Source organism: Garra rufa, chromosome 22, assembly GCF_049309525.1.
Source record: "Garra rufa chromosome 22, GarRuf1.0, whole genome shotgun sequence".
In the NCBI taxonomy this organism is placed as follows: Eukaryota; Metazoa; Chordata; class Actinopteri; order Cypriniformes; family Cyprinidae; genus Garra; species Garra rufa.
This window is the reverse complement of record NC_133382.1, coordinates 26375965-26399519: the sequence shown is the minus strand read 5'-3', so window position 1 is coordinate 26399519 and position 23555 is coordinate 26375965. Positions and strand designations below refer to the sequence as shown.

The following is a 23555-nucleotide window of genomic DNA, read 5'->3' as shown; positions in this document are numbered from 1 at the left end:
ATTTAGATTTTTTTGCACCTTCAGATTCCATTTTCAAATAGTTGTATCTCAGCGAAATATTGACCTATTTATTCAGCTTTCAGGTGATATATAGATCTCAATTTAAAAAAAAAAAGACCCTTATGACTGGTTTTGTGGTCTAGGGTCACATATAATAGTGGTGGCTAATAAGTTACTACGTTTTTACAGTATCTATGGCATTTTGGGAAAAACTGTTTTGCAAACAGTCTGACATTGACATTAACTGATCTTCCTCAAACCAAAGACGAATTATGACCGCAAAATACTACGAATTACTTTGTTGACGCCTCAGGAAACCTTTCTTAAAACTGCATGACGAATCTAACTTTCTCAATTGTCAGGCTAAATACTCGGTAAACGTGTAAATATAAGACAGTCGATGAAAAAACCCTATTGTTATGAGCGCGTATACAACATTTTACACATGAGGGGAAACCTAAAAGAGCGCCCCTTATAAATATTTACCGTGGTAACCATAGTTTCCGCCGACATACCATAATTACTGCAGTTACTGTTACTACAATAAAACTGTGGTAACTTGGTATTTGGCGCCAGCGGCATCAATAAAATAAAAGGAGATTGTAAAAGCTTCTTGAACTGTTTGAAAGAGAATCTATATTGATTTATCACGATCTTACAGCAGTAACCACGGTATTTTGGCGGAAACTAGGGTTACCATGGTAAAAATTTTGCAAGGGATTTCCTGTTGTTGTGAGGATCCGCCGTTAGATTGAATCTAGACGGGACTCAAGCTCGTGCCACGTTACGCTACGGTGCGTTAGCCTCAAATGTGTTCCCTGTCATTTCTCGGTAAAGTGCTGTCCTTCCATGGATTCACTCAAGTATTTGAGCTGAAGTAGAATAATCGCAAGGAACAGAGTTGTCGCTATCTGTAGTGGATCTGCAGCGCCTAAATCACAGAAAGAGAAATAGTGTTATTTTAGTCAGATACAGCGTAACTGCATTATGCAGAGTGGAGCCCTTTTTCTCGCTCGCAAATAAAATAATGGAAGAGAAATGAGAAGGAAAACAAAAGCGCAGCGAATTCTTGACTACGAAAATGAAGAGGATGAGGAAGAGGAACAAAAACCGGACTGCTTTAGTGTAAGATGATGGATGGAAACGTTTTTTTGAGTGTTTCACGTCTCATTGTTTGTTTGTAACTGTTAATGGCATATGTTTGATCCCAAAAGAATAATTAGTATCATGTCAACCCGACTCTCCAACAGAACGGTGCACAGAAACGAAGAAAAATGTATTCCTCCAAAGAGAAATCTGAAGAAAATAGCTCATCCGACGCCGGGCTTCAGAAGTTAGACATGAAGGTTTGGGCTTTTTTTCTCATTATCGGCGTTTAATGTTTCATCGATGTTTTGATGCGTTTTGACAGGGAAGACGGACAGCAAACCCTTTCTGTTTTGATTCTCACAGTTGTTCCACGCCAGCATTTTACGCAACAATCTCCCCCATAATTTACTGTCCTTGGTTTACTACTGCACTTTTCGCACGTATAACGATAGATTGAATGCTTTCCTATCCTGCAGCAGTGGTGTGAGGCAGGGCAGGCGGCCATGCCTGGCCGCTAATGGAGAACAATGGGGTAAAGCATGGTACAATACACCATTTGATCGAAACCTCATCAGGCGCTCGCACAACTAAAGCCCTGAACTCATTTTTCTCCAAGTACAAGCTCACCAGCGGGTTAAAAAGTTTTGAAATTCGAAACTTTTGAAAGTTTGAAACAGTCTCTTCTTTTCACGTTATTTTGTTGGTACCCTTATAAAAATTACCATGGTACTTCCCCTGTGGAAAACACCAGTACTGTGACTGAGGCGAAGCCACAATGTGGGTTTAAAAAGCATTCATTAGCTTTACTTTAGCTGACAAATCATCTTTTACTATCTAAGATATTTAGTCTCTAACCATGCCAGTCTCTTCCCTGGTTTTAAAGGGTTTTGTGGAACTAGTCAGGCTTGGAGATCAGCTGAATCATTTAACAATAATAAACAGTTTTTTTTCCAACAGGTAGGTCAGTTGTATTGTAACAGCATTGACTTACTTTTCAGTGAAAACTGTGTACCATTGTAAACTTTTGCAAGGGTAATAAAATATCAATCTTAAAGCTACTGTTGTTCTAAATTATCAGACCGGCTGTGATTTGGATGCACTTCATAATTTCACAGTTTAATGTACATTTCAGATTAAAATTAGGCATTTATATACAGTTTGTATATTTATTCTTCACCAGCTGCTAGATTCCTCCTTTATTTCTCAGTGTCGTTGAATACTCATTTCTGTCATTTCACCTACCTATTGTTCTTCTTTGATACACAAAAACAGCATGCAGTCAGTGTAATAACCATTAAATGAGAGGAAACTTTACAATATATAGAGATAAAATATATGTGACCCTGGACCACAGTCGTAAATAGCACGGGTATATTTGTAGCAATAGCCAGAAATACATTGTATAAGTCATGCTAAAAATCATTAGGATATTATGTAAAGATCATGTTCCATGAAGATATTTTGTAAATTTCCAACCATAAATATATCAAAACTTAATTCTTGATTAGTAACATGCATTCCTAAAAACGTAATATGGACAACTTTAAAGGCGATTTTCTCAGGATTTAGATTTTTTTGCACCCATTCCAGATTTTCAAATAGTTGTATCTCAGCCAAATGTTGTCCTATCCTAACAAACCATAGATCAGTGAAAGGCTTGTTTATTCAGACTTCAGATGAGTTTGAAAAACAACAAATGTTTTCTGGTCAGGATACTCACAGTTCTCTGCATCACATCCTGTCTTACACAGACAGTTTCGTACACCAACAAAAATAGTTCTAAGTAATACTTTGTCAAATAAGCAACACACAAAATGACAGCCGGTTTGTATTTGAGCATATGAGAGGAAGTGTGAGAGAAACCTCAGTCCAAGCGGTCATGGGGAGAGAAAAGTGATCAAATTTGTGGAATGAAATGAACTTTTGTACAATTATCAATGACAACTGACTAAGTAAATAAAAAATATTAGGACTCTCTCTTGTCATGACAGGTTAATGAGCTGGATTGTTCTTCCGCAGACCTCTACGCTGACAGTCCTCCTGCTTCTGAGTCCGAGGTAGGATGCGTTTCGCTTGTGTTCAGCATTCAACATTTGCTTGTTGACATGCTTGTGAGACATTTGATTCTAGACCTGGGCCCGTATTCACAAAACATCTTAAGGCTAAAAGTAGCTCATAACTTGCCGATTTAGGAGAAAATCTTAAAAATAATGGGCGTGTCAATCCTAAATTTAGGACTCCTTATTTAGTACTAGTATTTTAGCACTAAAACTAGCTCCTAAATCTGTGAAACATTAGGAGTAGTGAAGAGGACTCCTAAGTCACTAAGACCAAATCACAAACTAGGCCTATACTCTCTGCTAAAAAAAACAACAAAACAATCATCAAAGAAATTCTAATTGTTTCCACTACAAACACCATTATAAATATTACAAACAATCAACTTTTAACCATTAAAATCATTAATAAATGGTTTCCTGTACTGTTGTTTTTTAGTTGGACATAATCCATCATGATTATCAGGAAAAGCATAAAAAAATTGTAATGGTTTCCTTTTTTTTTTTTGTCTTTTTTTTTTTTAGCAGGGCAAAAATGGCTGTTGCCGGCTATCTGCCTTGGAACGTAAACATTTTAGAAATGTGTTGCATTTATTAGCACACATATTTTTTTCCCACACATCTTTTTTGGTTTTGTAGGTTATCCATACTTCAAAATTTTCTTTGAATATATCCTTGTTTTCATTAACAGGTTGGGTAAAAAGCTGTTCTTGAGTCCAGTTTGGTTTGCATGTCTTACTATTAGCCATGATTATTCTAGTCAGTCAATTAAAATGTTGTTTATATGCATGTCTGCTAATTGTTTATGGGAAGCACACGTGTAAGAGACTAACAATTAGCTGAAAATATACTTGTTTAATCATTGACACTAATTGACATGAATGGCAACCTCTTTATTTTTAAATCTTTAGTTAAATATGGCAACATAAAATCACCCTCTACAATATTTTATGAATAAATCTCTGACCAAGACTCCTCCCCTATCAGCCAATCACAGTGTGCATAGTAAATAAGCATGCTGCCATCATCCATAGCAACAAGGTCAACCTCGCCCTTACTCTTAGCTTAAGACTTCTCTCTATTCCTTAGTAAAAGTTTGTCTCAGCAGCTTTGAGAATAGGTTTTAAGAGAAAACTCTTAGCTAAAAACTTTTACTGCTATTTAGGAGAACTCTTAGTGCTAAGATAAAATGTTTTGTGAATACGGGCCCTGAGCTTGTGTACTTTTATGACAGCAGGAGGCTCATTATTTACAGTCCTATTCGAAGAAGGAGCTAATTGCCATGGTCTTATGCATGCAGAGGGAAATGGAGGACTTGAAGGAACAACTTAGGTGCCTTACAGGTCAATATTGTTTGAATTCTTTAGGTAGTTTGATTTATTGAAAAAAAATGCATGAATTAAATCTTCACATTTGATTCTCACTACAGCATGTGGAAAGCTAGCAAGAAACCTGGAAATGCTGATCGAGAAGACCCAGATGTGGTCAAATGGGAACAACGGGATTTCTCTCGGGACTCCGGTTTCTCAAGGCACACCGCAGACACCTGCCGAGGCGGATGCTGTGATACCAGATGTGCGTTCTCCTCCGGCCGTTGTGAATGGGCAATGGCTGAATCAGGGTCCAGGACCACAGAAACCTCACGAGGCCACTCAGAATGCTCAGAGGGACGGACTCTTCACAGAGGTAGTCTAATAGATTTTTTGTACAGAATTTAGACATTATAATCAGAGGTTGCGCAACAAATAATCATTGTTCGTATTTGGATGATTATTTGTACAACCAGTTGGGTTGTACATATGTAATATGTGAACCCGGACCACAAAACCAGTCACAAGGGTCAGCTCTCCATTGATGTATGGTTTGTTAGGATAGGACAATATTTGGCTAAGATACAACTGAAAATCTGGAATCTAAGGGTGCAAAAAAATCTAAATACTGAGAAAATCATCTTTAAAGTTGTCCAAATTAAGTTCTTAGCAATGTATATTACGAATCAAAAATTAAGCTTTGATAAATTTACAGTAGGACATGCATAAAATTTGCTTATGGAACATGATCTTTACTTAAAGGGGTCCTATTATGCTCTTTCACAAAGTCTTTATTTTGTTTTGGGGGTGTACTTGAACATGCTCTCATGCTTGGTGGTTTGAAAAACGCATTATTTTTCACATAATTTACATTATTACAATAGCTTTCTCCCCAGGCTGGCACAAACGGCTCGATTAGTTCCGGGTTCCGCCTTCCGAAAAACCAAATGTGTTGTGATTGGTCAGCGGCCCCACTGCGTTGCGATTGGCAAACAGCATAGACCGCGTTCCGCCCTGCTGCGCCCCTTCCCAAAGCAGCAAACTAGATTAAAGTGATTCGTACCTTTTAAATCTGGATATTTTTCTTACAAAAACACATCGGATCGCTAAAGGAGGCTTTTACCGACTGCCCCGGAGCCATGTGAGGCACTTTTTTTTTATTATGGATCGTCTTGTCTCGGACTGATGGAGAGAAACACTCATCTATACTGTCAGTTCTAAAGCTTGGGAGAGCTAGGATTATTTTTAATGTAACTCCGATTGCATTCGTCTGAAAGAAGGAAGTCATATACACCTATGATGCATGAAAGGTGAGTTAATAAAACGCTACAGTATTGTTGGTCCTATCGTCAGCCTGCGAGATTGTGCTAATGTATTTATTATTTACATGCCTGATACCATAAGGCTAGTGAAGCTATCTATACTGTATGATGAACAAATGTCTTACCACGCACTGCACGTCTACTGCGCGGCTTCAACGCGTGCACGGATGATCATCAGTCAATGTTCGTGTTTACATCAGCGGCGACTCTCCGTGTGTTTGAAACCTCAATGGCGCCGCTCCAGCATGGATTCCGGAGCAGATCGCGGACTCTTCGGTTAAAGCTGAGACGACCTGCGGCTTGCTGAAGCATCCCAGAAGCGGCTGTCCATAATAAATGCTAAAGTTAAGCGAATCCCCAACCCGCTAACGAATTGAATTTCTGTACGCGGGATACCACGTTGTGACATCATTGCATGCGGAAAACAAATGCTGTAGTCCAAATGAGCCGTTCGTTGTAGTTCTTGAAAAGGGACTTTTTAAAAACTAAACATCTCCCTTTGGAGTGGACTTTGAGATTTGTAACTTTGTAGATGTTTTTTATGCCCAAATGACACGCCACACACTGGCTAATGTTCAAAAAGTGAAAAAGCATAATAGCACCCCTTTAATATCCTAATGATTTTGGCATAAAAGAAAGATTTGTGATTAATCGTGTCCAAAATAAAAGTTTACATATTCATATGTGTGTCTACTGTGTGTATTTATTATGTATATACATAATAAATATACACAGTACACACACACACACACACACACACACACACACACACAATGTAAACAAAAACTTTTAATTTGGATGCGATTATTCGCGATTAATCGTTCGACAGCACAAGTACTTTGCACACATTTTACAAGATTAGATGTTTGTCAAATTACTAGCAATTCGTAAGTAGTTAAAAGTAATTGAAAAGTAATCCTACACCATTTTTTTCAGTGTACAGGGTGTTTTTGTCTTCTGTTTTTGTCATTTAATATTATGCTTTTGCGATAAGTGGTCTATTGTTATTTTTCCTTTTCTCTGCTGTTGCCTTGTAGTGACATTTATAGATTGCTGTATCAAGAACTTTGTTTTATCAGTTCAGATAGACAGCAACAGTAACTGACCCTTTGCAAACAGCTAGACTGAAAGGCGATCTCACCAATCATAATGCCAAATCTGCCGTTTTGTCCAACAAACAAATCAGGAGAGTAGATTAACTTTGGTGGACTTGAACTTGAAAAATTGTGCGTATTGACGTCTTTCCATGGTTGAAATAAAATACTTCTGATGTATATTCATGTTTATGAAGAAAAGACGATTGGTTCACGTGTCGATTGATCTAATAAGGCGATACAGCGATCTGCTACGACACATTAAAGAGTCACAAAACAGTATTTATTGTTAGAATTTCTTAAAAACATGACATTTTAAAAGGGTCATCAGATGCAAAACTTCCTTTTACATGTTGTTTGAACATAAATGTGTGTGTTCACAACCACTCTATAATGATAAAAATTTATTTTTTAAATTTTTGTAAGTAAAATCCCCTTTTTCAAATCAGGCCATTTTCAGCTTCTTGGTGTGACGGCACACCGACAGAGACCACTCCCACGATAGTTGATTGACACGACGTCTTACCTTAGACCCACCCTGAGTGCGCGGTAAACAGTCCAACCACCATTGTGTCGACTGAGTGAGCTGTTCTTTTGTTGGATGTAATAATTAACACAGCAGTCATCTTTTACTCATGACATCTGAGCAGCTGAAGATGCAGAGGATTAACGTTACTTTTGTTTTACTTTCGGTGATCTACATAAATGCGTCTATGCTCACGCGAATCATTCGTGATCCAGCTTCACCTACAGCGGAAATGAGTATAAGGGTTTTTTATGCATTTTTGCAAATCGCCTTTCTTAAAGGGATAGTTCACCCAAAAATGAAAATTTGATGTTTATCTGCTTACCCCCAATGCATCCAAGATGTAGGTGACTTTGTTTCCTCAGAAAAACACAAACGAAGATTTTTAACGAAAACCGGTGCAGTCTGCCAGCCTTACCATGGCAGTGGATGGGTACCAAACCTTTAAAAGTAAACTAAAACATGCACAGACAAATCCAAATTACACCCTGCAGCTCGTGACGATACATTGATGTCTTAAGACACGAAACGATCGGTTTTTGCGAGAAACTGAACAGTATTTGTATCATTTTTTTACCTTTGATACACAGCCACGTCCATCTGTCATGAGCACGAGTTTGGCATCAGTCACGTCACATGTGCACGCGCTTCTGGCGTAAAATACGCAAACTCCGTAAGGGGAAATCAGTGAAAAGTCCCGGATGAGTTTGCGCAAGCAAATGTAATCTTTTAGCTTTAAATCGGTTTAAACAACAGGATACGCGCAAGTAATTACCATTTTGAATAGCCACTATACCCACAATCTCTGTGCACTGTGTAAACAATGAGTGTCGTGTTCATGCGACAGATCGCTTCCGGTGTTTGCGTATTCTACGCCAGAAGCGCGTGCACATGTGACGTGACTGATGCCAAACTCGTGCTCATGATAGATGGACGTGGCTGTGTATCAAAGGTAAAAAATGATATAAATACTGTTCAGTTTCTCACAAAAACCGATCGTTTCGTGTCTTAAGACATCAATGTATCGTCACGAGTCGCAGGGTGTAATTTGGATTTGTCTGTGCATGTTGTTTACTTTTTAGAGGTTTGGTGCCCATCCACGTCCATGATAAGGCTGGCAGACTGCACCGGTTTTCATTAAAAAAATCTTTGTTTGTGTTTTTCTGAGGAAACAAAGTCACCTACATCTTGAATACATTGGGGGTAAGCAGATAAACATCAAATTTTCATTTTTGGGTGAACTATCCCTTTAATAATATGCTAGTTAGCAAGTTTGTTGACTAAAGTAAACATTACGTCTCATCACCCCACAGAAGAGAGGGGCGGGGCAAGCAGAGCTCATTAACCCTCTGGGGTTCTTCGGTCACTTTTGACCGGAATTTTTTAAATAAAAAAATTTTAAAAATCGTAGCTTCATCGGAATGGTATGAAACCTGGTGACTTTTATGGTACTTGGTATATGAACACACAAAAAAATTGGGGACAGGATTGGAAAAGTCTAAGTGGTCGTAAAAAAAATAGTCACACTCGGGGTCTTCGGGTCAAAATGACCGGCCATAGGAAATGAATGGGAAATTGGCAAAAATATGAAAATACAGAGTTTTTTTGTGCATACAATCTACAAATCAGCCACAATCCAGAAAAAAAGCACACAACTGTGAAGGGGTGACTCTCTAAAACATCAAGAGTGCAAAACACTACAATACACTCACACACACACACACTTATACACACAAAAACACACGCACACACAAATGAACGTGTGTCATTTCAAAAGCTAATTTTGGGAAATGTGTGAAATAGAGGCAATCAATGTAAGAAATAAAGCACACAGCAATGAAAGCATGAGACTGTAAGCCATCAGAGTTCCAAAATAGACACACAGACACACACAGACACACACACACACACACACACACACACACACAGGGAAATATGAGATTGGTGAGACTGTAACAGAGGAATGTGAGACTATGAATCAAATAAAAGGGAGACATTGGATCCAAAATCCAAAAGTCACACACCATGTCACACACACACACACACACACACACACACACACACACACACACGGAAAAAAGATTTCAAAACAAGCATCATTTGCTCAAAGTGCTATATGGAGACACTCTGTTGTGATTTGTCACAACCTGATCTGTAATCACAATTAGTATGTAAATAATATGTAATTATAGTTAGAATGATATTTAAAACAAACTTTTTTTTCCTCTATTTTTTTATTTACTATTTGACAATTGTTATACTTTTCTGTTATTTTAGATTTATGTTCATAATTGCTGTTGCCTTTTGAATAAGAGTTACTGTTCATTGAATATGTAAAAAAAGAATGCACATAAAATGTAAATAGGGTTAGGATGATATTTAAAATATTTTTATTTCTCTATTTTCCATTTAATGTTTGATAATTATACTTTTGCTGTTATTTTGTTGCCCATGCTGTTGCTGTTCATAATTCCTGTGCTAAATAAGAGTTATTGTTTATTGAATTTTACAAAAAATTATTTAAATCAAAATGTTCATTATAAAAAGGTTACAAAATAAAAAAAAATGGTATGACTGAAAGAACGGCATTTTTATTCAGTTAGAATTAAAACAATGGGTAACAAAATGCTTTCCATTGTTTCTCTTTCTAATGCAATGTTCTGGTTTGACTGTATTATAAAGTAAAACTGGCACTTCAAATTACCAGTTAAACCAATCAAACAAACAAAAAACTTGGCAAATAATAAAAAAATAGTCTTTGATAATCTAATTTTATATAATAAAATCCACAACCTGAAAAGGCATTGGCAAATATGTGCAAAAACAACTAGAATTCACAAATCCTTCTATAGAGAGCATTACATCCATCTAGTGGTTAAAATAGGATATTGCCTGGTAATTATGCTCACTACGCCACCAGATGGCACAAATCCGACTTCAAAAAATTATTTTCTATAGGCCAGGTATCTACTTTAAACTAAAATACAGCATTAATTAAAAAAGAATAAAAATTATATATATTAAAAAGAATTCTATTATATTCAATGGCAAAAAATAGATCATAATTGTAGCATAAATATTAATTATTATCATAAAATTCTGTCAAAACACGACAGAAAAAAAGAAAAAATATTATTGAACAAAAATACATTTGATTGATTTTACTGAAAAAAAGGAAATAATGATTTCAGGGCTCCGGTCACTTTTGAACGTGAGGGCCCTGAGTGTGACTGGTCGGGGAAGAACCCCAGAGGGTTAAAGGCAAATGCAACAGAACGGCTTGCTCTAAAAAGGGCTGATTTTGACAGGATAAAAAGGGTGTTTTTTTCCACTACCTCTGAGAAATTTTAACCAAAGTATGTTATGGGCTTCCCATAAAGACCCTAAAGAATCATATCAACTTGTGGAAAATAGGCATTCAATGACCCCTTTAAAACGGAGAACTTGCTTCATACCAGAAGTCTTGTCTGTCGCCGTGTTGTCAGTTTCCTCTTTGTTCTGCAATGTGAGAATGGCATTATTTGTCGGACACAGCAACAGTAACTTAGGAGGGCAATTGTATTGCGGATTATTATTTTTAATATTATTGTTGTTATTTTCTTTCCTCTCAGTTTATCACACCTGAACTTTTGGAGAGGTGTAACACAGGCACAACTGCCCAAAAACTGACCAACGACCTGCTCCGTGGCCTCTACGAGAGGGAATGCCTGGCTTCCCACTCGATATCTGGAGTCGTGTACAACAAAAGAGGCCAACCAAAGCCTGCTCTCCCCACCGAAGAGGTCCAGGCAATCCTGAGTAAGATGCTCCTCTATTACACTAATTTGAATCTATTATCCACTTTTTTCTTTTTTAAATTTTATGGGTCTGGCTTCCGGTCTCATTCACCTCAAGCTATTTTTAGCTGCACAAAACCACTCGTTTTGCTGTTTGATATTGTAAATTGTGACCCTGGACAACAAAACCAGTCTTAAGTAGCACAGGTATATTTGTAGCAATAGCCAACAATACATTGTATGGGTCAAAATTATAAATTTTTATTATATGACATATCATTAGGATATTAAGTAAAGATCATGTTCCATGAAGATATTTTGTAAATTTTCTACCATAAATATATCAAAACTTTAATTTTTGATTAGTAATATGCATTGCTAAGAGCTTCATTTGGAAAAATTTAAAGGCGATTTTTCTCAATATTTAGATTTTATGCACCCTTACATTCTAGATTTTTAAATAGTTTTATCTCGACCAAATATTGTCCTATCCTAACAAACCATACACCAATGAAAAGCTTTAAAAAAACTGGCCCTTATGACTGGTTTTGTGGTCCATGGTCACAATTGGTGTTATTTTAATGTAGTATTTTAATTATGAGCACACTGGTTTGTAGTGCAAACAGTTTTACCGTTTACTGCACATTGTTATTCCTTGTTATTTTACCCATAGGCTTGCTTCCGTATGGATACCTAATTTTCAAATATATTCCCTACAGGAACCGTTCAGTATTTCTTTCCGGGCAAGACTGATGCAGAGATCAAGGGCTACATCCGACAGAAACTGCAAAACGAAGCCAAGAGGCTGAGGAAGAAACCGTCACTCTCAGGCCAATACGAATCTAGAGGTCTCAGTCTGCCGTTAGATATGATCGACCAGAATTGAAACGTACGGTTAGTGGATATTGTGTGTTCTCCATTAAATTAGCCTTATTCGGTGTTACCTACAAGTACTGGACTCAAGTGAAATTGATTACTGATGTGAAAATACAAATGAGCAATTCCAGATAAGTCCAAATGTTGCATTCAACGAGCACAGTCGACGCTTAGATATCGAGATGTTTAGATATTAATGATGTGTCTCTGTGAACGTCTGGTTTTTTTAATACTTTGTATTTAACAGATGTAGGATTTCAGGACGTACCATTGTGCGAGGAGCGTTAATAGGCTGTGACCATTATTTACATTGTATTTTCAATGTATTTCTTATTTGATGATGTTTTGGTCTTTATGACAACAGCTTTATGTATGTAGTTTTTTGTTATTAAATGCTGAAAATGCAGCGTGTTGGTATTAGCTTTTCAATTATTTATTTTTTATTCAATATGGTTTTTGGTTGTTAACGCGTGACACGATGAAATGGACGTGGGAGAGTTGGTAGGTGTATTATCGTGTACAATGCCTTCTCAATGAGGGCCATTGAGAACAATGCGAGCTGCATGTGGAGAGCTGGTGAGATGGAGAGAATCAATGACTGAGCGACACAGGCAGAGTGACAACAGCAGGGGTGCTGGGCCAGTTGTCTTGGCAACCTCAGTCTTCTGGGCCACAGCAGTCTGGGTCTTACCCTGGCCATCGCCTCCGAGCATCTGCCCGCTGCAGGGATGAGGGGGCTTTTTGACAAACAAATGAGAGGCAAAAAGCTTTCAGGGCCCAAAGAGAGATTAGGTCTGTCACCCAGTGGCAATTTTAGTCTTCGTTTGATCATCAGTATGATCTTTCAGTAGAATATTTGATAAATGCGCAGACCTTTGTCTTGTTTTTCCGCTCTTGTCGACTGGGCGGAAAACAAAGTGTTTTGTAATGGCTGCTCTTTTAAGCTTCTGTGTCAGTAAACAGGGGCCTGTCTGGCCTGATTGATGGCACAGGCGATGATTGGGCCGAGCGCAACCCTCTACTTATCATAGCTTCATCAGAGACAGTGGGGGGATAGGCGGAGACAGACAAAAGAAAAAAATGGATGCGTGTGCACTTTGCAAAGCAATGAGAATGTGCCAAAGATAATATCTTGGTTAAATGTCGCCATGATCGACGATGCAACGTCTACGGTTCCAGTGTGGTTTAAAACTTGAGCTGTGATGCTTCACTGTTCCTTGCCTTGGATGTAGGGGGTGTGCAAAGATTATGTCCATTAGATTCTCAATCTTCTGAGCATAATGTGTTTCTGCCATGTGATTAAACCAGTTGCCCCAGGGCAAAACAGAGAGAACACAGTGATAAAACATCAGTGGAGTTGTATGGCTATAGTCTTTGAGATACAGTTCTAATGACATTCATATGCTGTTGTAATGCAATATAAAATACAATAATGGAATTCATCTTTAGGTGGAATATACATGGAAAACATTCTAGGTACAGTTGAGGTCAAAAGTTTACATCCTCCTTTTAGAATTTGCATGTTATTTTTTATTTAGTACTGACCTGAATAAGATATTTTACATAAAAGATGTTTACATAAAGTCCACAAGAGAAAATGATAGTTGAATTTATAAAAATGACCCAGTTCAAAAGTTTACATACACTTGATTCCTAATACTGTGTTCTTACCTGAATGATCCACAGCTATGTGTGTGTGTTTTTTTTTTTGTTATGATTTTGTTTTGATAGTTCATGAGTAACACGATGCATTAAGAGCCAGGGGTGAAAACTTTTGAATTTGAAGATCTGGGTAAATCTAACTTATTTTGTCTTCTGGGAAACATATCTTCTGTAATCTCTGTAGGGCAGTACAAAATATGATATTTAGGCAAAACAAGAAAAATCTCTTAATGCATTGTTTTTCCTTCTGGAGCATCAGTGAGTGTTTAAACCTTCTGTAATAGTTGCATATGAGTCCCTCAGTTGTCCTCAGTGTGAAAAGATGGATGTCAAAATCATACAGTCATTGTTGGAAAGGGTTCAAATACACAAAAATGCTGGAAAACCAAAGAACTTGTAGGACCTGAAGGATTTTTCTGAAGAACAGCGGACAGTTGAACTGTTCAGGACAAACAAGGGACTCATGAACAACTATCACAAAAAAAAAAAAAGCTGTGGATCATTCAGGTAAGAACACAGTATTAAAAATCAAGGGGATGTAAACTTTTGAACGGGGTCATTTTTATAAATTCAATTTCTAATCAAATTCAATATTTTCTCTTTTGGACTATATGTAAACATCTTTTATGTAAAATATCTTATTCAGGTCAGTACTAAATAAACATTAAAATGCATTTTGTAAGATCTCTCTTATTTTGGTAAAAATAGATAAGACCCTTATTCTTCAGCTGGGATTGCGTAGAGCCATTTAAAGCTAAATTAAAAATGGAGAAAAATCCTGGAACATTTTCTTTAAAAAGTGTAATTTCTTTTCAACTGAAAAAAGAAAGACACAAATTATCAGGAAATTTTAATTCTACAGTGAACTAATCCTTTAATATTTAATTTAATGGAAACCGTGATACGTTTTTCAGGATTTTTTGATGAATAGATCACTTTTTAATAACTTTCCATAAGTTTAATGCACCCTTGCTGACAAAGGGTATTACTTTCTTAAAAATCGTAATGACCTCAAATATTTGAACAATAGTGTTTAAAATAACACTACGCATAGAGATTATTTTGGCTTATTCCATCTCAAAATGAATGACATGACATTTCGTTTTATTGTAGTAAAACTCAATTAATTTTAATGATCAAAAATTGCTATTTGCTTGCAACCCTGTTATACTGCATGATTTTGAAAATTGTTTACTACTAAGGGATAGTTCACCCAAAAATGAAAATTCTGTGACTAATTACTCACCCTCACGCTTCTCCAAACCCATAAGACCTTCATTTATCTTCGGAACACAAATTAAGATATTTTTGATGAAATCTAAAAGCTTTCTGACTCTGCATAGACAGCAAGGGTCCTTCCACATTCAAGGTCCCCAAAAAGTATTCTCGTAGCTTCATAAAATTACTGTTGAACCACTGATGTCACATGGACCACTTTAACAATGTCCTTACAATGTTTCCGGACCATGAATGTGGAAGGACCTTTGCTGTCTATGGAGGATTAGAAAGCTCTTGGATTTCATCAAAAATATCTTAAATTGTGTTCTGGTTTGGAGCGACATGAGGGTGAGTAATTAATCACAGAATTTTCTTTTTTGGGTGAACTAATCCTTTAAATCTAGTAACCCAAGTTAGTATATGGGGGGGGAATCAATGTAAAATATGTTCTTTGATATCTACAAACTATTTTTTCCAAAATCTTAAAGTCACCCCTGCTGATTTAGATAAAAGTTGCTATAGTATGTAGTTTTTAAAACATTGATAATTCAGCAATTTAATCTTTCATTTATTTCTTTTTAAAAATGAAGTTTATTACTGTATTTACAGATGTCGTTTGCAAAAATGTGAATTTTTCGGACCATTTCTTTAAAAAAATCTTTTTAGAGTTTTGATAGCCTCACAATGGAAGGTGTCGCATGTATTTCTTTACAAAAATTAGGGTTAGCAATTGTATATTTAAATATTGGCCACTTAAGATGGTTCATTTACTGAATTCAGCACTCCAGACTAATGAGGCCAGCTGTGTAAGCGCAAGTTATTTACAGCCTTCTTTGAATATTCAAAGCGCTGTGATTGCAACAATTTTATTCCACCATAAAAAGGGACTCACCACAAAACAATTACCCTCCCAATTTAAATGGGAAAAAATATTTATGAAATGATACATCTGTGCAGCATGTAAATAGTCTTTTCAGTCACACATGAACTCCCATGAGGTTGACAGGCCGGTTGTTGTATCTTTTCGAGATGTCAGCTTCAATCTATATGTGTGAGACAGAGAAAGATAAAGAAGAAGCTTTTTTTCATATTCTCAGCCAGTCCATGATTTAGTTTAAATAAATGTGTGCACCATGACATTTAACCACATTAGTTTTTTGCTCTTTTAACCTAATTTTTTTTTTTAACATTTAACACCGCCAAGCATCGGCTCTATGGTGGGGAAGAGGAATCTGAAGGTTTGCGGAGGTGTCATTTTCACTTTTGCAGAGAGAGGAAGTATTAAGACTATACCACATACTGCTCTAATACAGCAGATGTATTATGATAAACCTGTACTGAAACAAATCCAGAAATACATCTTTATAACAAGTGAACGTACCAGTTTCTGGAGCTCCTTGGTGCGGGCAGCCAGCAGATCAATGCGTGGCTCCAGCTTGGCCTGTTCTTCCAGAGCCTCCTGTCGTTTTTCAGCCATCGTGCCATGCTTCAACACCAAGATATCAGCCTGTTTGAGTTTCTGCCGCAGTAACTCTGAAACACGCTCCACGTAGCTGAGCCACAAACACACACAGAGCACCAGATTAATTATTATCTGACTACAAGACGTCTGCTACATCAATATGAAACTGAAAGTAATCTTTTGTTTTAATAAAATGGGACAAATGGCTTCCAAATTATATATTTGTTTCTTACAAACAAACAGCTTTTTTGGATTAGTGTTACGTTTTTATCAGCTGTTTGGACTCTCATTCTGACAGCACCCATTCACTACAAAGGATCCATTGGTGAGCAAGTGGTGTGTTAATAAATTTCTCAATATGTGTTCTGATGAAGAAACTCATCTTGAATCTTAAATTTTCAGCAAACTTCTATATTCTTTTCTGATATGCTGATTTATGAAAGGTTTGCGCGTGTAGTTACCGTGGTGACGCCTGGATCATGAAGAGTTGCTGCATTCGTACTGAAGTGAGCTCCTTTAGCGGGTCACGCACATCTGCCAGCATGGTCTCCACACGCTCGGAAGTCTGGGCCTGGATCACTGAGGGAGCGAGCTGGAACTGACTCATGGCCACCAAGTCACCTTCTTCACGCATCTCAGTGAGCCGTTGACACAGGAACATTTCCAACTGACCCACAGAAACAGAAAAAAAGAAAACGGTTTGAGGTAAAGACTAAAACATTCTGTCTAATGCTTGTAACACAAAGCTGTTGTACCTCCTTCAGCTCATTGATGAACTGGCCACGTGTCTGTGAGTTTTCTAGAAGAGAAAGAGCATCTTCACCTCTGGCAACACCGTCAGGACCTGCAAAAGTAAAATTATTCAGCACCAGACCCAGATGAAATTTGGATATGCGCTTTATACACACTGATTATAATGTGTATTTACAGAATTGATATATAATGTTTTAGATGTGATTGTGTTACTGGAATTTTATAATTTTGCAGATTTCACATTAAAATAAGTATTTTATGCTTACCCATACTGCATTTATTTGATAAAAAATATAGTAAAATTTGAAAATACTACACTTTAAAATAACCAATTTTCTTTTTTTAAGATATTTTAAAATATTATTTATTTTTGTGGTGCCAAATTCAAATTTCCGGCAGCAAATTGAATGAAAAAGAAGTCATTCTAATATGTTGATTTGGTGCTCAAGAAAAATGTGTTATTCTCATCAATGTTAAAAACAGTGCTGCTTAATATTTTTTAATAAATGAACCATGATTCCTTTTTTTCAGGACATCATACATTTAATTAAAATCTTTTGTAACAAAAAAGTCTTACTGGCACCTTTCATCAATTTAATATGGAAGCCCGTTTTCAACCGAGATATAAACTCACAATTTTGACTCCCCCCCCCCCTCAGAATCGGCAGTTTATATTTCACAAATTGTAAGGTATGAACAATTCTGAGAACAGACAGTCTTTTTTTTCCTCTCAAAATTGGACTTTATAACTCGCAGTTGCAAGTTTATACCTCACAATTCCGAGGGGGAAAAAAGTCAAAATAGTAAGATACAAACTTGCATTTGCAAGAAAAAGTCAGAATTGCACGTTATAAAGTCCAACTTTGAGGGGGAAAAAAAATCTGACTTTTTCTCAGAATTGCGAGATATAAACTTGTAATTGTGAAGAAAAAAGGTCAAAAAATTTTTCCCCTCAAAATTGTACTTTAGAACTCACAATTGCAAGTTTATATCTCTCAATTCTGACTTTATTTCTCACAATTGTGAGTTTGAATCACACAATTCTAAAAACAGAAATCAAAATGGTCAGTTTATATCACGCATTTCTGACTTTACAACTCGCAATTGCGAGTTTATATCTCACAATTCTTAGAAAAAAGTCAGAATTGTGTGAAAAAAGTCAGAACTGAGATATAAACACAGTTGCGAATTATAAAGTCAGAATTGTACGTTTATATCATGGAATTCTGACTTTATAACTCGTAACTGAGTTTATATTTCACAATTCGAAGAAAAAGGCAGAATAGAGTGAATAAAGTCAGAATTGCAAAATGTGGGAATTGTGAGTTCATGTCGCAATTCTGACTTCATTTATCACAATTATATATCACGAGTTTATATCACGCAATTCTAAAAAAGAAATCAAAATTGTTTATATCACGCAATTCTGAGAAATTTGCAAGAAAAAAGTCAGAATTGAGAGTTTATACCTTGTAATTCTGACTTTATTTCTTACAATTGTGACTTTATAACTCGCGATTTCGAGTTTCTATCTCACAATTTTGAGAAAAAGTCAGAATTGCGTGGAAAAAAGTCAGAACTGCGAGATAAAAAGTTATTCAGTGGCAGAAACAGGCTTTCATATTTTAATCCATCCTTGCTGAACAAAATAAAACTCTTGTTGACCCCAAACTTTTGAAAAGCAATATACATTTATAACAAATTCTTAATATTTAGTACAATTATCAACATTACATTCAATCCCAAAACACTTACAGTCTGTGCCCACATCCACGATTTCAATTTCCACAGGTGTAGATTCAGAGTCTCCCCAGTCAATACCACCAGCACTGGTTTCCTAAAGTTAATCGATATACTCTTTTAATTCCATGTCATAAGAGGTTTCAAACTGTAATAACCAGAGACTTAATATTTGTACTTCAGGGTCTTACCTCTGTGCCAGGCTCAAGACTAATACCCCAGTCCACACCATCCTCCACAGAGATCCCAAAATTCACCTCTTCAGTAGCAGCACCACCGCCGAGGTCACCCCAGTCAATCTGCACAAAGCAAGAATGATAGAATGATAGATGACAGATACACACAACAAAGTCATAGAGTCATTCATAATCACACTTACAGTCTCCTCTGTGACAACGTCAGGTGGGGCTTCCTCCATTACAGGCCTCTCTACAACTGTAGGCACATTTCCAGTCTTCCACTCATATACAGTTGTGTTTCCTTTCTTCTGGACAAATCTTAGCATGGGCAGTACTTCTTCAGACCTAATAACAAAGTACTTATGTTCAGATGAACATCACATAAGGGTCATGTGGAGTTCAATCACAGGCATGACTTCATTCACTTACCAGTCACTGACAAAGTTTGTGAAGGCCGCGTAAAATTTTATAGCTTCATCCAGACAGGCTGCTTTTTTACCAGTCTCTTCTAAAACTACAGGCAGATCTTTAACTAGTGCTTGTAACTCCCTTGCCACATTTTCCCCCTGTGAAATATCATAGGTCAGTATCATAATCACCATTAGATGATGTAAAATACATTGCAATTAATTGTCTAACCTTTATCCCATACTGTTTACAGGCAGCATAATAGCGGTCCCTCAGGTCCGCAGCACCACTCTGACACTCCACTTCTCGTCGGCTGAGCTCCTGCTGCAGCTGCTGAGCTTTAGACACTTGCTTCCTTAAAGCAGGACCTTCATAACTTACACTACGAATCAATATACTGGCCACTTCAGCTGAGGATTAAAAACACATACAATCATATCACTGTGTTTGCATAACTTCTGTAAATTGACTTTAATAATTTGGCAATGATTAACAATGATGATTGTTTACCTAAATAGACGTTGTCTTTTTCATACAGGGACACTATTTCTTGCCAGTCCTGTTTACGTTAAAAAAATACATAGCACATTATTATTGTCATTACCACAAACCGCAATAAATTACATATTCAAAGAAAAATAAACAGCAGAGAGATGCATCATCACCTTCATTCTTTGTGACGAATATCTGCCAAAAATATTTTTGGTGGATGCTTCTGTTCCTTTCAATATTTCGATTATTCGTAAGCAATGGAAATAGTGAATATCTGCAAAGGTAACAATGTATAAGTAACACATTCAAAAAGAAATAACAGTCAAACAAAAAGAAATATGTTTGTGTTATTATTATTATTTACATGAGCCAGAGAGCAGTTTTTTGATCTCCTCATTCTCTGGCATGTCCTGAATGGCAGCATTGATTTTCTCTCTAATTGTCATCACTGCACTTTGCCATTTCAACGTGCAGTGTCTTCGGTCCACCAACCAGTCTAAATGATGGAGACAAAAGCAAAACATTAAATAGATCTTTGTGCAAAATTGAAACTACTAAGTATAGAAGTCAAGATACAGCACTTCAAACCATAAGTTCAAGTATTGTGTATGCATAAATGACTGTAAAGCTCTTTTACCTAAGAGTTTACTGGTTTGGATGTCAATTGGGAGATTCTGGATGTTCTGTTAAAACAGATTTATAACAAAAGGTCAATTATACACATTGTAAACACTCACGGCAGCTTTATGCACATTATTATTGTTTTACAATCTTAATGGAAAGATAATGAAAAGTACAGGTGTAAGCCAAGTAAATAATTCTGTCTTTATATTAATACAAACACAGAAGTATGCATGGATACACAATTATATTCTTTGAATTTTTTTATTGACAGCTTGTCACTGTCTACAAGCATGTTGACGTTTTCTTAGACGGAGTGACACTTCACACTTCATACATTTAACTAAAGAATGTTTTGTTTTACCTCCATTGCAGCCGTGGTTGTCGTTATTTTGCTAAATTAATAGCTAAAGCGACTCCATGCTTTTACATCAAAACGATAAGATGCAGCACAAGTTTACAACTCCACTGACACGTACATACACAACTGACCAATCAGCAGACGCGACACTGCTGGGCCACATGCGCCGCCTGCTGAAAGACCAATGAACTACACGAATAGAAAAACCGTTAATCACTTCCTTATAACGTCAAAATAAAAGTCACTACAAATCGTATATATATATGTACATACACATACAAACACACATACAAATATTATATAATATAATATATATAAAAAATATTCGCTTTCAGAAGGTGTGGATACCCAACATTTTTTAAGATAACATTAAGATTAAATTAGGATGTTTCAAAAATGTCAATTATTAACGATTAAACGTGATTTATTGCATCCAATTTTTGTGTACCTAATATATGTGTGTGTGTGTGTGTGTGTGTGCGTATGCAAATGTTATTTTAGTATCAACATACAGTTATAGTTTTATTATTTCAATTTTTTTTTTAATTTTAAATTTTGTAAGTTGTAGTAATTTGTTGTGTTTTTGTCATATTTACACATTTTTTGTACATTTTTATTTCAGTTTTAGTTTATTTTAGTACCATTTTAGCATCAAGTAATTATTTATTTTCATTTAAGTTTATTTCTTTCATGTTTTTATGGTTTTAGTTAACTATAATAACCCTGGTATATAATATCTTATACCAGTTATGTCCATAGACAATAACTTGAATTTTTACTATGAATTGCAAACTATGAATTTATACAAATTCAAATTAATATGTGTGTGTGTATATGTGTGTGTATTTATATATTCACACATGTGTATGCATCTATGTAAATGTTGTTCAACAGAACATACTGTTGTAGTTTTTTTTATTTTTTAATCAATACTTATTAGTATTTTAGTATTAGTATACATTAGTATAGTATTTGTATTGATTTTAACTTTAGATAAAGTTTGAATAATTTTGTTGTGTTTTTGTCATATTTATTAGTTTTTTAATACACATATATAGTTTTTTATTCATTTATTATTTCAGTTTTTATTTGTGTACATATGTAAATGTTATTTTAGTATTAACATACTGTTATAGTTTTATTATTTTGAATTAGTTTTTATTTTTATATATTTTAGTAAAGTTTTAGTAATTTTTTTGTGTTTTTGTCATATTTACTAGTTTTTTGTAAACTTTTATTAGTACTATTTCTAGTTTTATTTTAATACCATTTTAGTATCAAGTACATTTTTTCAGCTTAGTTTATTTTCTTTTTAATGTTTTTGTGGTTTTAGTTATCTATAATAACCCTGGCATATAATATCTCATACAGTAACGTAGATATTAACCTGAATTTTACTATGAACTATAAATTTCTATAAATTCAAATTAATGTGTGTGTGTGTGTGTGTGTGTGTGTGTGTGTGTGTTTATGTACAAATGTGTGAGTATCTATGTAACATACTGTTATAGTTGTATTTTGATTTATTTTTTAGATTTTGTTGTAATTTCAGAAAAAGAGTATTTTTTTTACATTAATATGCCTATTTTTTAATCAATTCTGATTTCTTAATACATTTTTAGTTTTCTTTTAGTACAATTTTAGTTCCCCAGTTTACATATATATATATATATATATATATATACACTGTATACTGTATATATGTGACCCTGGATCACAAAACCAGTCTTAAGTAGCAGGGGTATATTTGTAGCAATAGCCAAAAATACATTGTATGGGTCAAAATTATGATTTTTTATGCCAAAAATCATTAGCATATTAAGTAAAGATCATGTTCCATTAAGATATTTTGTAAATTTTCTACCATAAATATATAAAAACTTGATTTTTGATTAGTAATATGCATTGCTAAGAACTACATTTGGACAACTTTTAAGGCGATTTTCTCAATATTTAGATTTTTTTGTACCCTCAGATTCCAGGTTTTCAAATAGTTGTATCTCAGACAAACATTGTCCTATTTTAACAAACAATATATCAATGGGAAGCTTATTTACTCAGCTTTCGGATGACGTAAGAATCTCAATTTCGACAAATTTGCACTTATGACTGGTTTTGTGGTCCAGGGTCACACACACACACACACCACACACACACACACATATATATATATATATATATATATATATATAATATTTCGATATTTTCTTTCATGTTTTTCTGGTTTTAGTTAACTATAATAATCATGGTATATTTTTAGTTTTATTTTAGTACAATTTTAATATCAAATAAAAATAAATAAATAATCTCTCTCTCTCTCTCTCTCTCTCTATATATATATAATATGTACATATGTGTGTGTATCTATGTGTGTAAATGTTATTTTAGTGTCAACATACTGTTAGTTTTATTATTTTTTTTATTTTGAATTAGTTTTTATTTTTATATTTGGTTTTAATTTCAATGTTAGATAAAGTTTCAGTGCTTTTTCATATTTATTAGTTGAAAATTATTTTTTTCAGTTTTATTTATATTTAATATATATATATATTAAATATAAATAAAACTGAAAAAAAAAAATTTAACTGTTAACTGAAAAAATTTAAAGT

The 23555-nt window shown here is 35.2% G+C and overlaps 2 protein-coding genes across 3 annotated transcripts; one reads left to right on the top strand and one right to left on the bottom strand.

Moving 5' to 3' along the window:
* Positions 1-698: 698 nt before the first annotated feature.
* On the top strand, positions 699-12456 carry LOC141298138 (BEN domain-containing protein 6). Of its 2 annotated transcripts, none has more exons than XM_073828649.1 (7): positions 699-1125; positions 1251-1346; positions 3081-3146; positions 4384-4489; positions 4576-4832; positions 11010-11196; positions 11894-12456. In XM_073828649.1, the coding sequence occupies exons 1-7, from the start codon at positions 1039-1041 to the stop codon at positions 12058-12060; spliced, it is 966 nt and encodes a 321-aa protein (XP_073684750.1). In that variant the 5' UTR covers positions 699-1038; the 3' UTR covers positions 12061-12456. The 2 variants fall into 2 exon arrangements, with proteins under 2 accessions (XP_073684750.1, XP_073684749.1); XM_073828648.1 differs by having other exon boundaries at positions 704-1125; positions 4381-4489.
* Positions 12457-15747: 3291 nt separating this feature from the next.
* On the bottom strand, positions 15748-21064 carry cdk5rap3 (CDK5 regulatory subunit associated protein 3). The gene is made up of 14 exons (XM_073828365.1): positions 20950-21064; positions 20602-20647; positions 20329-20460; positions 20138-20238; positions 19983-20031; positions 19704-19882; positions 19494-19630; positions 19265-19409; positions 19077-19184; positions 18901-18982; positions 17148-17236; positions 16854-17059; positions 16312-16483; positions 15748-15973 (listed from the first exon to the last, which is right to left on the bottom strand). The coding sequence occupies exons 1-14, from the start codon at positions 20953-20955 to the stop codon at positions 15908-15910; spliced, it is 1518 nt and encodes a 505-aa protein (XP_073684466.1). The 5' UTR covers positions 20956-21064; the 3' UTR covers positions 15748-15907.
* Positions 21065-23555: the final 2491 nt, after the last annotated feature.